The following is a 14,608-nucleotide window of genomic DNA, read 5'->3' as shown; positions in this document are numbered from 1 at the left end:
TTTATTTCTTTTCCCTCACATTTTAGATTATTGTTGCTACAATTTATGTTATTTTAATTGCATAACTAATAACAGATTACTGTATTTATATTTCTTAAAAAATCTTTTAAAGTTGTAAGCGAATTATACACCATTATTATGATATTGCAGAATCTGTGACTATATATTTACCATTACCAGTGAAATTTACACAATTTTTTTGTGTTTTTACATTGTTAATTAGCATCTTTTTACTTCCACTCACATAACTCCCTTTAGCATTTCTTGTGGGACAAGTCTGGTGGTAATAAACTTCCTCAGTTCCTTCCTCTGTTTTTTTGAGAAAGTCTGTATCCCTCCTTTGTTTCTGAAGAACAGGTTCATCATGTATAGAATTCTTGGCTGACAGTTATTTTCTTTCTATATTTTGAATGTCTCACCTTTCCTGACCTGAAAAGTTTCTGCTGAGAAGTCTGGTGAAGGTCTTATGGGTGTTCCCTTGTATGAAACTTCTCTCTTTTCTTCTCCTACTCTTAAAATTATTTCCTAGTATTTAAAAATTTAATTATAATGTGTTTCAGTGTAGCCCTATTTGGATTCAATCTATTTGGAGTCTTTTGGGCTTCATGAACCTGGATGTCTACTTCTCTCTGAACTTCAGAAAGTTTTCATCCGTTATCACTTAAATATATATTCTGTCCCTTATTGTCTTCTCCTTCTGGAATTCCCATATTGTGAATATTATTTCTTTTCATTGTATCCCATAATTCTTGTATGAGTTCTTCTTTTCCTTCCTTCCTTCCTTCCTCCCTCCCTCTTTCTTTCTTTCTTTCTTTCTTTCTTTCCTCCTCTGAGTGATTTCTAATGTCTTATCTTCTAAGTTGCTGATTTTTTCTTCTTCTGGTTGAGTCTACTTTTCAGAATTTTCATTGAATTCTGTAGTACACTTTTTTATTTTTCAATTCTAGAAAGTCTGTGTGTTTTTTGTTTGCTTTTGGTGGTTTCTCTTTCCTTGTCAAACTTATTTCACTCATGAATTGTTTTCCTAATTTCATTTGTGTTTCCTTATAGCTCACTAAACTCTCTTAAAAGGATTACTCTGATTTATTTGTCTGACAGTTCACAGATCCCCATTTCTTTAGGGTGAGTTATTAAAGCTTTATTAGATGTCTTTGGTGGTGTCATATTAAACTGATTTTTTTTTTTTTTTTTTTTTTTTTTTGGTGATCCTGGACTCCTTATATTGGTATCTGCACATTTAAGTAACAGGATCCTCTTCCAGATTTTAGAGGTTTGCTCTGACAGATGCAGTTTCTTCACCAGTCAGCTCAGCTGGAGTTTTTGGGTGTGTGCTGGTAATGTCCCTGGACGGGCAAAGTTTGCTATCATGGTCTACTTTGGGAGAGGGAACTGTTTGAGCTGTAAGAAAGGGATGGGAGTTGTACTGTTGGTTGATAATAGTTGGATAGGACTGCTGCCTTTGTTTTTCACATAAGACTGTTGGATGATCTCCACAGTTGCCTGGATCTCTGGTAAGGCTTACTAGACAGTCAGGACTGGGCACAATATTTAGTAGTAGATGGAACTATGAATTTGCTTCCCTACTCGGGAAGGACAAGACCAAGGGATGTACAGCTTATTGTTTGCATACTTGAATTAGGTATGACTGTGTACTGAATTCCTTCATCAAATAAGGCCACTGGTTTTGCTTTATAAATGGGGAAAGGCACGGGTTGTGTTCCTTGTTCAAATGCCACTGAATGTTGGGCTATTGGATGGGCTGTACAGTTTCCTGCGTGCTCCAATTTGGTTGCCTTGTTGGACAGGTTGAAGGATGTATTCAGCACTGAGCAGAAACACAAATTAAATTCCCTGTTGGGGTACAGTGGAAGAAATATCTCTAAATTCAGTAAAGTCCTTTCTTTGTCATCTTAACTCAAGCAGACCTACATCCAAAGTTTCTAAACTGAACAGAACCACTGGCTTTGCTCTGCAAACTATTGGCTTTGCCTACCTGATTTGAAGCATGAGCTCTGATCTGGGCCACACAGCCTCCTGGGAGTTGTCTCTTGTCCTTCTCGACAGATGGGGCCATAAGACACTCTCTGCAGAAGATGGGGCTGTGATTCAGCTCCCTGAATGGTATGGGCAAACTGGGCTGCAGGACTGCCAAAACTTCTCCTTGGAGGATCCAAATCAGGCAGACAGCTCCCCACCCTGTTTCCTAGTCAGAGTAAGCCTCTGACTTGATTCTGCAGATGAGCAGATCAGCATCTGGTTAGGATTACTACTTGGGCACTACAGGTATGAACTTCATCTGTCATGATCCATGTGCTGGTTGTTGCAAGCCCCTCCCCCATTCCCCAAGGCTGTAAAACTCCCCGTGACTGAACCCCACAGATTCTCCTGTAATTTCCATGGTGTGAGATCAGAGCAAGAGTTCTTACAAAGTGACTCACAATCCTGGGGGAGTATTGTCTCCTCTGTGTTGTCTTTCCCCACTGGAAGAACCAGAGCCAGGGGAGACCTCTCTGCATTGTGTTGCACTGGAGAGGGGCAATGTGGTCAAGGTATAGATGCTTCTTTAACCCTTCTAGTGTAGTATGTTTTGCTCTCTGTGATGTGTAGAGGTGCTTCAACCTCAACCCATGTTCTAGGATTCTCTCAGTGGTGTCTTGTTCTTGAATAGTTAGTTATGCTTCCTGTGAGGGAAGCAGAAGTCAGGAACTACATATGTCACCATCTTAGAGCCATCACTCCTCCAAGAGAATTCCTTAATGGGATTTCGGGTATAGAAACCTGAGTCTACAGCTTAGCCTGGACTAGGGATTGAGAACTGGCTTGCTTATATACTAAAATAAGAGAAAACAACTCAAAAAGTAAAGAATGGGGGCGCCTGGGTGGCTCAGTGGGTTAAAGCCTCTGCCTTCGGCTCAGGTCATGATCCCAGGATCCTGGGATCGAGCCCCGCATCGGGCTCTCTGCTCAGCGGGGAGCCTGCTTCACTTCCCCTCTCTGCCTGCCTCTCTGCCTACCTGTGATCTTTGTCAAATAAATAAATAAAATCTTAAAAAAAAAATTAAAGAATGCATGCCCTGAAATGGAAGCAATGTGTGGGAAGAGATCTTGCCTCGTGCTATCAGGGTTCAGGGCAATGGAAAGGTGAAATGTCAACATAGAGTATATCAGAGCATAAGAGCCTTAGGACAAGCAGCTGATCAAATATTTACTGAGGGGAGAAAAAAAGGAGGGAGCTGCAAGTGAACTGCTCAGAAAATATGTTCTGGACTGTAATGTAGTTCTGTATGCACTTTTACTGTACTTCCCATTCTCAGTGGAATGAGCCATTACTTAGATGATGAGAGCAAGAGTGACTGTGGATGTCTGGAGGACTTTAGTCAACAGTATCTCCTGGTCTAGAAGAGCTGTTAAGAGCTGTGCTGCAGTCAGACTACCTGGGTTTGAATGCAGATTTCTACCACTTTCAGATTTGCAACTGTGGGTGAGTTATTTAACCATTCCCTGCTCACTTTCATCATGTGTAAAATGAAAATATAATAATTATTATTATTACTATTATTATTACATGATTTCCTAAGCTTGTTTTGGGGAAAAGAAATCAATATATATATATATGTAAACTACTTAGTAAAATGTCTGGCACACAGTATGTCAATAATCAATGTTAGCTATAATTATGGTATACAGGTATGTCTACTCATTAGTATGTAAATAGAATCCTACATTTCATAAGTAGTTCTAAATACAGTACATTCTAAACTTCCTTACACCTGTTTATGTTAACCTATGTAAAAAGGATAAGCATTCACAGAATTATATTAAAATCTTTCTGAAAATATTAAAAAAAATTATACTTCCCAGTACTATTTCAAATTCTGAATATAATTGAACAGACCAGAAAATCATATATTTCAGACTAAAAGAGTGATGTCAAATTATAATGTCAGATATCTTTTTTAGGAAACTTCTAAGAATTTAATTCTCCCACCTATCCACTGGGTCATTTCAATAACTATCTATCCATCCACCTATCTATCTGTCAACCAGGTAAAACTAACAAAATACTATGCTAGGACTAAATATCTAAAATATTTGAAGATATCTCTTGATACATTTTGTGGCTAGTAAGCAAACTGTGACCTCTACCTGGGGAATAATAAGGTAAAATGCAACATTTACAACCCATGACCCTTATACTTGTGGTTTTCTATTTCCTAATCAGATCCCAGTGTTCAAAAGCAATAAGGAGGAAACCAGCAGAAAATTCAGACCACATCATGTCATTGATTTCTATCCTGGTTAGCTCTATGGAAATTTTGCACATGTAATTCTTTTTTTAGATTGTTCTCTGTCCCAGTTTCCCTTAATCATCCAGGGCAAGTGAGATGATAACCTGTGATTGTGAAATCTTCTCTCAAACAACCTGTATTTAGTAGCGGGGGAAATAGAGGGGCTTACATCTGATGTATACCTGCTCTGCTCTAGGAATTTCATTAGGCAACATATATACATTCTTATTTTATCTCCACAGCAACCCTATGAGTGTGTGTTAACACTTGATTTTAACTATGTGGAATCTGAGGTAGATGGTTCAAGACCACTAACGTGTGATAGAGCTCATTTCATGGTGTTTACATCTCCTCACTCTGCACTACCCAGTACGAAGCACAATTATTGTGAAGTTAATTAAAATTAAGCCACTGGGCCTTCAAGGACATAGGCCACTTCCATGCTATTAAGGCACTAAAGAAGTGTTCACTAAAGCCATAATTCTGTTATATTTGCAAAGGTAAGATATTTTTATATTCCTTTTCTTAAGGAAGTTTCCTCTCATCATATAAGTTTAAAAACAGAACTGCTGCACACAGTGCTTTCCTGTATCCTGATCTTGCCCAGCAAGTCAGGTGTGCACAGGCATGCACTACGTGGAGTGTTAATCGGGCAGACTCCCAGAACTTTCATTTGTGACATTCTCTACCAATTAGAAAGTTGTTTCATTTTGTTTGTTCTACAGGACAATTATGTAAAGTAGGCAGTACCAATTACAAATAAATGAACTGAGGTTAAAAAAAAAGAAAAAGAAAAAAGAGAAAACTGAGTGAGCATCCACAGAACTTAGGGCTGTTAAGCAATGGAGATTAGCCAAAAACAAAACAAAAACAAAAACAAACAAATAAAAAACAAAAACAAGGCTAGTTTGTTTTTGAATTTCAAAGTCAGTGTTTCTGTTTTTGCTTATTTTTCCATAATTCTATAACATTTCATCATTTTTCAACTTGTGTTTCATAAGCTTAAATCAAAAAACAGTGACTCCAGTTCTCTAAGATTACGTGGTTCTATTGTTAGTTGTTCCCCACCCCCTTCCAGAGAAGCCAAATATGATGGTTTGAAACTAGACATGGTTCAAATCCTTCAGACAGAAGTTTCCAAGGATTTTCTGCTTTTCTCACAAGGCTAGTTGTATACCCTTGTAGGAGCCTCATTACACTGCCCAGGGTAAAACTCTTGAGGGAGAAGAGAGAGTCCACTGCTATCTTCCACAAGACCAGGTGGCCAGCCTCACCTGTTCAGCTAGCTCGAGAAAGCCAAAATTTGGCTCACAGAGAAAGCTCCTGCTGAGGACTGCTGGGCTGAACCAGTGCCAGCCGGATCTACCTGCTGAGTTTGTCTTTCCACAGAAAAGACATTAACAAGCATCCTGGAACAGGAAGTTACAGCTGGTGTAAAGAAAGTGAGCTATCTTATAAGAAACATAAAGCTCACAGAGACACCTTAAATTCTTGTGTTTCTGATTTATGAATTAAATAAACAATGTATGACTTAGTTTGACACAATATGCTCTTCACCTTTGGAGACTGGGTCCCATGCTTTATTTTACAGACTATTACTTCTCACCCAGTTTGACATCATGACCTCCTTGGGGGTACTGGAACATAGGAGGCATGTGTTACTGTCCTTTTATCTTGCTTCAACTTTGTCTGAATGGAGTGTCTGATAGGAAAGGTGGGAGGAAGGAGGGTTGGAAAGAGAGTAAAGGAAGGACCTGAAGGAGGAAAGGAGGGATTGAAGGAAGGGGGTGGGGGTCAGGGAAAGGGAGACTTGGCAGATAAAAATAAGAGTGTGACATTATTATAAGAGAAAAAAAAGACACTACCCATTTCTGAGTAAAAGAACAGACTGTATTTTCTCTAAATCTTCCAATACTTAGCCCGAAACATGTTTCCAAGTAGGAACATTTTCTAGCAAAGCATATGCAAAATATTTCAACCCTCAGGTTTTGGCTCTTTGATTTTTTTTTTCTCCCCCAGAATCACTTACTTAACAGAGCTATGGGCCCAGTTGAGTTAGAACTGAAGACATGTGTGATGGATGGAGAAGATGGCCTGGGCAGCAGTCCAGCAACTAAAACAGAATTAGAATCATCACAGACACTTTAATCCCAATTATTTAATCTGCGGGGTGTCTAACACCATAAGTATTTGGCACGACTCAACAAAACAGTAGAATTTACAGAGAAACAGAAGAAAAAAAAACCTAATTTGATGAAATAAAATAAAGAGTTTTTTTTAATTAGACTATAATTTATATCCTCAGAGCATAAGTGTAACAAATATAAACTTAGAGTAAGTGTGGCGGGGGTGGGGTAATGTATTTTTAAAAAATAATATAAAAAATAAAATGCAAGCACTATTATTAATATCAAGGTCATAGTGATACCATCTTGACACCTTTTCCCACTCTTTGTTTCAGCCTCACCGTGATTTTTCTACACACCCCTAAAAGTGTCCATGTGCACCTGTACCATCATCTGGCGAAATTACTGCACTCTGCTTAATGAATGCACCATGATTAAAGCCATGAACACGTGAGGAAAGAATGCATGACCTAGGGTTGATTTTTGACCAACAAAATTTTGTATGCTCTTCAACAGTATATGAAACAATTTAAATGATATGAATAAAATAACACATAAACTGGTCAGAGACAAAAGGCTGGAGTTCCTATAGGAAAAGAAGAGCTAGAATAAATCTTAATTACAAACAGAACCTACCAGGTTTTCCTTAACTGAAATACATTGAAAATGGTATTCTAAAGGCAAAGCTCACACACATTTTAAAAAGGATTTTCCAGCAATTTTTAAATGGTAGAAATGACTCTTTAGGGTTTCTTTCAAGCACTAAAGATAAAAAAAAAAGCATTTAAAAATTGTACTAACACTAAATGACAGTTAATAAATATTATGCTAAACCACAGAGTTTTCAAAATCACTCCACATTTCTCTAGACACAATTCACATATTTATGTACCTTAACAGTGCTTTTCCTTTTTGTATATTCACTTACTTTTTGCTTTCACTAACAGATATTAAGTAAGGTTTTTTTAAGATAGTAATGAAAGAAGCTAAAAGGGAATTTAAAAGTCTACATTTCTCATGAAGTTCATTGATTAGAATTATATTTTAAATCATTTCATTGTTTTCTATTATTACTGTAATATAAATTTTAAATTGAAGCTACCTCTTGATTTTATGTGATCAAAATAAATGGAATGAATGAATCCTATATCTGTGAAATTTATAGTGTCAGAAAATGAAAATTCCAATCACCTTTCAATACTCAGGAATACCTGTGTCACTATCTATTTATACATTGATTTATAAACAGCAATTTCATAGCACAGTTTGTGGCATTATTGATCCTACTATATTTGTGGAAAGTTCTTCATTATGACACCTTGTATATGTTAATAAATGTATTATCAAAAATGAACTGTTTTCTAAAATTTGAATTTAAAATTTTAGACATTTTTTCTTCAGCAAAATATATTTTTTGTCTTCTTCAAACACTTTAAAATCTATTTCATTAACTTGGAATAAAGAAATTTCTGGATAGTCAGAAACTAAAAAGAGAAAAGTAAATATATGATAAAGGGAGACTTTTCCAAATACTCATGCTAATTGTTTTGGAAGTTCAAAACAAATACTTAAGGGTGAATCATTTTAGTTTGTAATTTAGACGTTTTTAATGGAACCAATAAAAGACTTTCACAGTTAAAAACTCTCAAATCTTCCAGTTTCCTAATCACTATATAGTGCTTTAAAAATTATGAGTAGATCAGAGATTCTCTTATCTTTCTTATATCAAATACTTCCTACTGAATAAAAACATTGCGTTTATTACTTTAAAGATATATATTATTAAGCTTCTTAAAAAATATGGAACTTTTTAATCTGTATTTACAAAACCTTTAGAACTCATTTTTTTAAATCTACTTTGTACACATTCATAAAAACAATAAGTGTACCACCACATCTGGGATACAATTCTTAATGTGATTTAAAAATACATTAGGTGTGTTATGTATACAATAGACTAGGATAACTCCTTCAAAGAAATCACCACCTAACCAACTGGATTACATAAATTTTGATAAAATAACGAAACGTGTGGTTACCCAGTAGAGCTACCAGTAGGAGCTATTCTGCTCTACAGATAAATACATACAAAGATATAAGAACTGCAAGAGTCATTCAGAGTCTCTAAGGTGATAATTTACATTTTTTTGCTTGAATATCGCTTTTATAATAAAAATATACTCTTTCTGAAAGGGAAAAATGGACAAATACTGCAATCAATTTTTAATGGTTTGTAATAAGCAAGGACGCATATTCAAACTTCAGTTAATTTTGATGCTTTACGAAAACAATTGTAAAACTATTTTAAAATGGTAAAAAATGCATAAATCATATTTGAATAACTAGGTAACTCTGTTAATTTAAATTCAAACCACTCATTAGTAAAATGAAATATATCTGGTAATTTAAATGCAAAAAATGAAGTAAAAAGAGTTAACAATACTTTCTATAGTAGTTATGTCTTTAAGATACTAGCAGCACATTTTTTTTAAAAAGAACATTAAGTTTGACTCATATAAGTAAAAATAGCTATAGTTAGTTAATATAATAATGCACATCATAGTCTATTTTTATAGTCAAAGGTAGAATGGTTTCCTCCAAATGAAAGGGAAATTAATTAGTCATTCAAGCAAATACATAATAAGAAAGCACTCCAAACAAAGGAGATTCAAGTGGTCAAGTCAATCAGCAAAAATGTAGTGAAAGTAACTAAAGCACAGTCATTTTCGCAACAGTAGCAATATTGAATAAAGTCTAGTATCTAATTATATAGTTTGGCAATGTTTGTCTATAAATAGCTGTATCACCTAATTTTGACATTTTATGTAGAAATATTCTAAATGGTCACATTTTGTAGAGAAGAGTATTAATAATATAAATAACAATAAGTACAATAATGCTTCTAAGTATAAAAAAATAAACCCTTTAATCCTATGTAGATTGAAATAAAGTGATATTACAAAAACAGTATTTTCAGCAAAAGGAGAAATTTTCATTATAAATGCAGGAATTGTCCACCCTCTCCTCTGTCTTCTATGAGGAAATGAAATCTTCTCACCCTGTCACCCTACACCCAAGATTTTTGTCTACTTCAAAAAAAAGCTTAAAATTAAAGAGTCAACCCTTTACCCCTCTTTCATGCTTTATAAAGCAAAAAGCCAAACTCTTCATGGCCTCTCCCTTCTAACCACCTAAGATTCAAATAAGGGTAATTGCTCTCTTTTTTTGTTCAGTAGTGTCCTGGTGAGGGAATGATTTTACTGTCCCTTTTCTGTGGGGTCCTGCCGTTTTATCTAAAAGGAAATGAATTATAACAGGATGACAAGGCCACAAAACAAAGCCATTTAGTTTACAAATCTATTATGTCCTTCAATCTGTTTTATGGGCCTGGTCCTATTATAAACCAAGAAAAACCCTAAAACAAACTCTTTTTTTCCTTTCTTTCCAGTGGAAACATCTACAATTTTATGATTCTTTAACAGTTTAGCCTAAAATGTCTTCACTGTGTGTGTGTGTATGTGTGTGTGTGTGTGTGCGTGCGTGTGTGTTTTTCCCCCAAGAGTCCCTCTACCCCACCTTCTCAAACGTAGAAAACATCAGAAACAAGAAACTGGACTTTTTGAATACTAAGTGCTGACAACTGTCAGAAGCACTTTACTGGGACATCACTGACTGTAGCTTCAATGAATTAAGCTTGATTCACTGCGGGTGAATCATTTTCAATGCAGAGCTGTTCAGCAGTAATTGGCCAAGAAACCCTGCTGCGAAAAGCACTTGTCAAATAATGCTTGTTTACAAATATATCTCCAGACAGCAAAAAGTGGCAGTTACTGAATAAGTTCAGGGCCACCTCCAATATTCATAAAAGTGGACATGCTCTCTTTACTTATTAAATCTATTAACATTTTCACTTGTTGATATACTTGCTAATGTTTGCCCTGCTTGATCAATCTCAGAGATAAGTTTCTTGTTAAATATGCTTCTGAATTATTTTATAATAAAAGTGTCTTGTATTACACCAGAGTTCAAAGGTTTCTTCCACATGTAATTAATTCCTAATATATGTAAAAAGACAATGTATTTTTTTCTTATCTTAGAAATCAGTCTAAAGAGTACATTTTCTTCTTATTGTCTTTTATCCAATATATCTTAACATTCATTCCATCTCAGTTTAAGATTCTAGATGTATGTTTGGCCTTTCCTGTACAGTTCTGCTTATTTATGTCTACCAAAGTTAAATTTTAAAAATGACTAGAATACAAATTGTGAATGTAAAGTCACATTTATGTCTATCTGCCTTGAATTTTTTTCTCACATAATGGGATCATTCATATTATATATATATATATATGTATATATATATATATATGCACACACCCATATATATATGCACACACACACTATAGTCTGGGAAGTCACTAGGTATCTATAGGTTGCAGAAGGCAAAGTATATGAGAGCAAGTTATTAATGGATGCTGTGCATACATCAAATCTTTCTGCCCCTGATCTTCCAAAGACCTTCCAGAAATTAACAATCAAAAACAAACTTAAAAACTCCAATTGGAATCTTTAAACAAATTAATAAATTCCTATTATTAGTATCTTAATATAGTATTGTTTGATTTATAATAACACATGGAGAAACAGAAAGGGGAGCATAAATTTTATAGAACAGAAGTAATGTTCTGAGATGATACCAATGGAAAGATGGAAAACTGTTGGGTAGAAATGGAATGAATGAGGTAAAATAATATATATTAATACGATTTTATTTCCTACTATGTGAAATAGTGATAGACCCCTGCAATCCCCACCTCACTAGGGCCAAAGTTTTGCTGTGTGTTCTACTAGCTGGCATAAGGACAAGACAACCTGTGGTTGTTAGGTCTGTGATATCAACCAGTCTACCTTCCAGAAGATTTGAGCTCTGCTTACATCACCTTAAGAAGCCAGTGCTATTTCCTAGCTTCTCTCCCATTCCCTCTGCCTCTTCCTCCCAGGCGCAGTCCTGGCCCTAGAGACAACATTTTTCCTCCTTCCCTAACGGAAAGCTTCTACTCCCCTTCATCTCTACATAAACCACTTCCTTCATCACACCTGGGGAGGGGGGGAATGAAATATAATGGGAACAGGAAAGGATGAATGACAGTACTATCCCTGTTACTCTTTAAATCCAAACCAGGATGCCCCTTCCGGTGGCATACGACAGTTCATAAAAGGACTCCAAACCCTGTCACCATCTTCAGGACTTCTAACATCATGAATCTAACATGAGAGGTTAATAAAACGACTATGACTGAAAACACTTTTTCAACTTTACAGAGAAGGGGGAAAGATGCAGATGGGGTTAAGCATGAGAGATTACCATAGCTAGCTAGCTAGCTAGACTGAGCTACACAGAATCTTTAAATCAGATTTAAAACAATAAATGTGAGGGTTAAAGAGAGAAGTTCACGGGGTGGGGTGGGGTGGGGCCGGGAGTAGCAGTCGGCCCCGCTTTCACAGGGTTCCTAGGGAGCTGGCAGCGCTCCTAAACCAGCTCAGCGCCTTCTCCTGCAGCCACACAACCCGTGCAAGTCACGAGGACATACACGACCCCGAAGGCTGCTGCTTCATCTTTCTGGTCCAGCGTCCCCAGCCCTAGGAGTGGAAGGGATTTTTTTTTTTTTTTTTTTTTTTTTTTTTTCCCCAAGGCTCTGTGCCTCACCCGTGGCTTGCGGAGCCGATTCAAATCGAAACCCCAGTATTCCAGCCGGGGGTTAGGGTTTTTGATGTTTCCACGGTGGAGCTGACCGCTTCCCTGCAGCCCGGATCGGGATCTGAGACGCTACACCTCCCACCTCCATTCTGGAGGAACGAGCCTTTGAGCTGAGCCCCAGCGCGGCGGGGGTGTGAGAGGAGCCAGCGCAGCTGGAGCAGACCCAGAGCCAAGGGCGGCTGCCCGAGCTGTGGCGGGCCCGGGAACTGAGCACGGCTCCGGGAGCAACGAGCGCCACGGAGGTGCTGCTCCCGCGGGGCCGACTCTCCCGCCCCGCCGAAGGCTGACACGGCTTCAGAGTCCGGAGCGCAGGATTGGGGGTGGGGAGGAGGGCTGGGGACTCCAGGCTCGGGCTCGGGCCAGAGCGGGGCTTTCCGTCACGCAAACACCGAGACACGAGCCCTAGTGGGTTCGAGCAGCAACTTCCTGGCAGCGACACTCCACCCCTCTTCCGCCTCCCGCCGCATCCCACCTTCCCGCCTTCTTCCACTTTCACCTCGATGTGACGATGAGCCCCCAAAGTGAAGGGCACCCCACAGTGTGGGCGCCTTCTGTCCCTCGCCATTCCCCTCCCTCGAGAAATAACAGCTCTCGCCACCCACCCCAGAATAGCAGCTGGCGATGCCCTAAATAACAGCTTCCAGAAGGCACTTTCCCCCAAAATAAAAGCAGCCAGTCACCCCCACAATATTTCCCATCGCCGGCCTCAAATAACGGTTTCTAAGCCCCCCGCTCCCGAGATCGTGGTCGCTGAGCTTCGAACAGTTCCCACTCCTCCAAGCCCGAAATGTCACTTCCCCACGCGCTCCAAGTGAGAACCAGCCGCACCCAACCTCCCGGCGCGGGTCTCGGACCTCTCCTTCCCCCGCGTGCAACTTCCCAGCCCCCCAAACAGCCTCGGTCCGCACGCGGGTCCCTCGCCCGGCGCCCCGCACCTAAGGGCAAACAATGCACCCAGAAACAGCAGAGGGGGGCGAGAAGGCTGGCGAAACCGGACACATGTGAATTGGCGATGCGGAGGGAGATTTCGTCCGCGGCGGCAGCTTCCAGACCGCCCCGACCCGCACTTCCAGGCCCCGCCTCGCCCCTCCGCCCCAGGTCGCTGCGGTCCCCACCCCCAACCTACCTTCGTTGCTGGGGCTGGCCAGGAGGGTCCGGAGCGCGGCGCACAGGAGGAGGCAAGTCCAGAGGGGGGCCCTGCGAGGTGCGGAGTAGCAGCCGGCCAGAGATGCAGGGGTGCTGGGGATGTCGCCGTCGCCCGGGGGCCTCCGGCGTCCCGCACCCGGGGGCCCCGAGCCCCGCATCTTCTCTTGGCCGCCTCCGCCGCCGCTGTCCCGCGCGTCTCAGTCCACGGCCCCGGCTTCGCGGAGGGGGCGAGGGAGGCTCGCGGCGCCTTCGCGTTCCCCGTGGGGTCCCTTGCCTTCTGGCGCGCGGCTCTTCCAAATGCGGGGACCGCGGGTCCGCGGAGACGTCCGAAGTTTGCTCCCGGCTCCTGCCTCCCTTCTCCTCGGTGGGGCTTACATTAAATACTAGCTATGGCTGAGAGCGCGGTTCTGGACCGGACACCAGGGTGTCGAGAGGGTCCCACGTCCTGCTTCTCTGCCTCTTAAGACTTTTCAGGATTGGGGTCTTTAAAATGCCCCTGAGGGGAAGATAAAGATTCCTTTTCAGTCTTCAGGGCTGAAATAAACGACGAAGGGAAGGGAGACAAGTCATCGTAAGTCAAGAAAGATCCTCACTAAAAAGAGGAGGAAAAGACAGGGTGGCTACGGATAAAGGAAAGGAGTTGAGAAAATACGAGCGAGGCGAGCGGAGGAAAAGATCCGGAGAGTTCCGAGCCTGGCAGAAGGAAACAGCTGCGGGCTGAGCGCGGACAAGGGGAGGTCCTGGCGGCGGCGAGCGGGCAGGAGCGCGGAGCCCGGCGGCAGCAGCCCGGAGCTGCGGCGGTCCCCGCGGCTCGGGGAGGAGGCGGCGCGCGCGCGGCTGGGAGGACGCGGTGGAAACTGCACCGCCACCGCGCGCTCCTCCTGGGTCTGGAGCTCCGTCGTCTCCTCTGCCTCCCAGCTCTGCACCTCCCCTCCTCCCCCCTCCTCCTCTCGCCAGCTCCCCCGCCCTCTGCTGCTCGCAGCCTCGCCAGCGAGCATCTACTGTAAGTGTGAGCTGTTTAGACGAAGGCACACACTCGCGGAGGGAAGTGGTCGGGAGGCTGCCGTGGTGAGTGTTGCCTGGCGGTCTCCGGGAAAGGCGCGTCTTCCTCCCCGGAGAACTGGGGCGAAGAATTCTCTGGACAGTGCCTGCGAACACCGGGGCTCCCGGGAGGCGGAAGGGAAATCAGCCTTAGGCTCCGCCGGCCGCCCTTGGAGACGCGGGTCCTTCGGTTTGGCACCGTGCCTGCTGCCCATCGCGGGCTTGTGGCATCAGCCACCTTGTCACAT

General features: G+C 41.1%; 1 protein-coding gene across 4 annotated transcripts in view; it reads right to left on the bottom strand.

Annotated features, from left to right (window-relative positions):
* The window catches only part of LOC111148981 (EPH receptor A5), a 342,873-nt gene extending 329,311 nt beyond the window's left edge, over positions 1 to 13,562 (bottom strand). For all 4 annotated transcript variants that reach the window (XM_022505840.1, XM_022505842.1, XM_022505841.1 and 1 more), the window contains exon 1: positions 13,300 to 13,562. In XM_022505840.1, the coding sequence (XP_022361548.1) occupies positions 13,300 to 13,477 (178 nt within the window). In that variant the 5' untranslated portion in view covers positions 13,478 to 13,562. The remainder of the gene's footprint in view (positions 1 to 13,299) is intronic.
* Between the last annotated feature and the right edge of the window lie 1,046 nt (positions 13,563 to 14,608).

The sequence above is a fragment of the Enhydra lutris genome, unplaced genomic scaffold, assembly GCF_002288905.1.
Source record: "Enhydra lutris kenyoni isolate GAN:26980312 unplaced genomic scaffold, ASM228890v2 scaffoldscaffold21, whole genome shotgun sequence".
Classification (NCBI taxonomy): Eukaryota; Metazoa; Chordata; class Mammalia; order Carnivora; family Mustelidae; genus Enhydra; species Enhydra lutris.
Note: the sequence above shows the minus strand (reverse complement) of the source record. Positions and strands in the feature narration are given on the sequence as shown.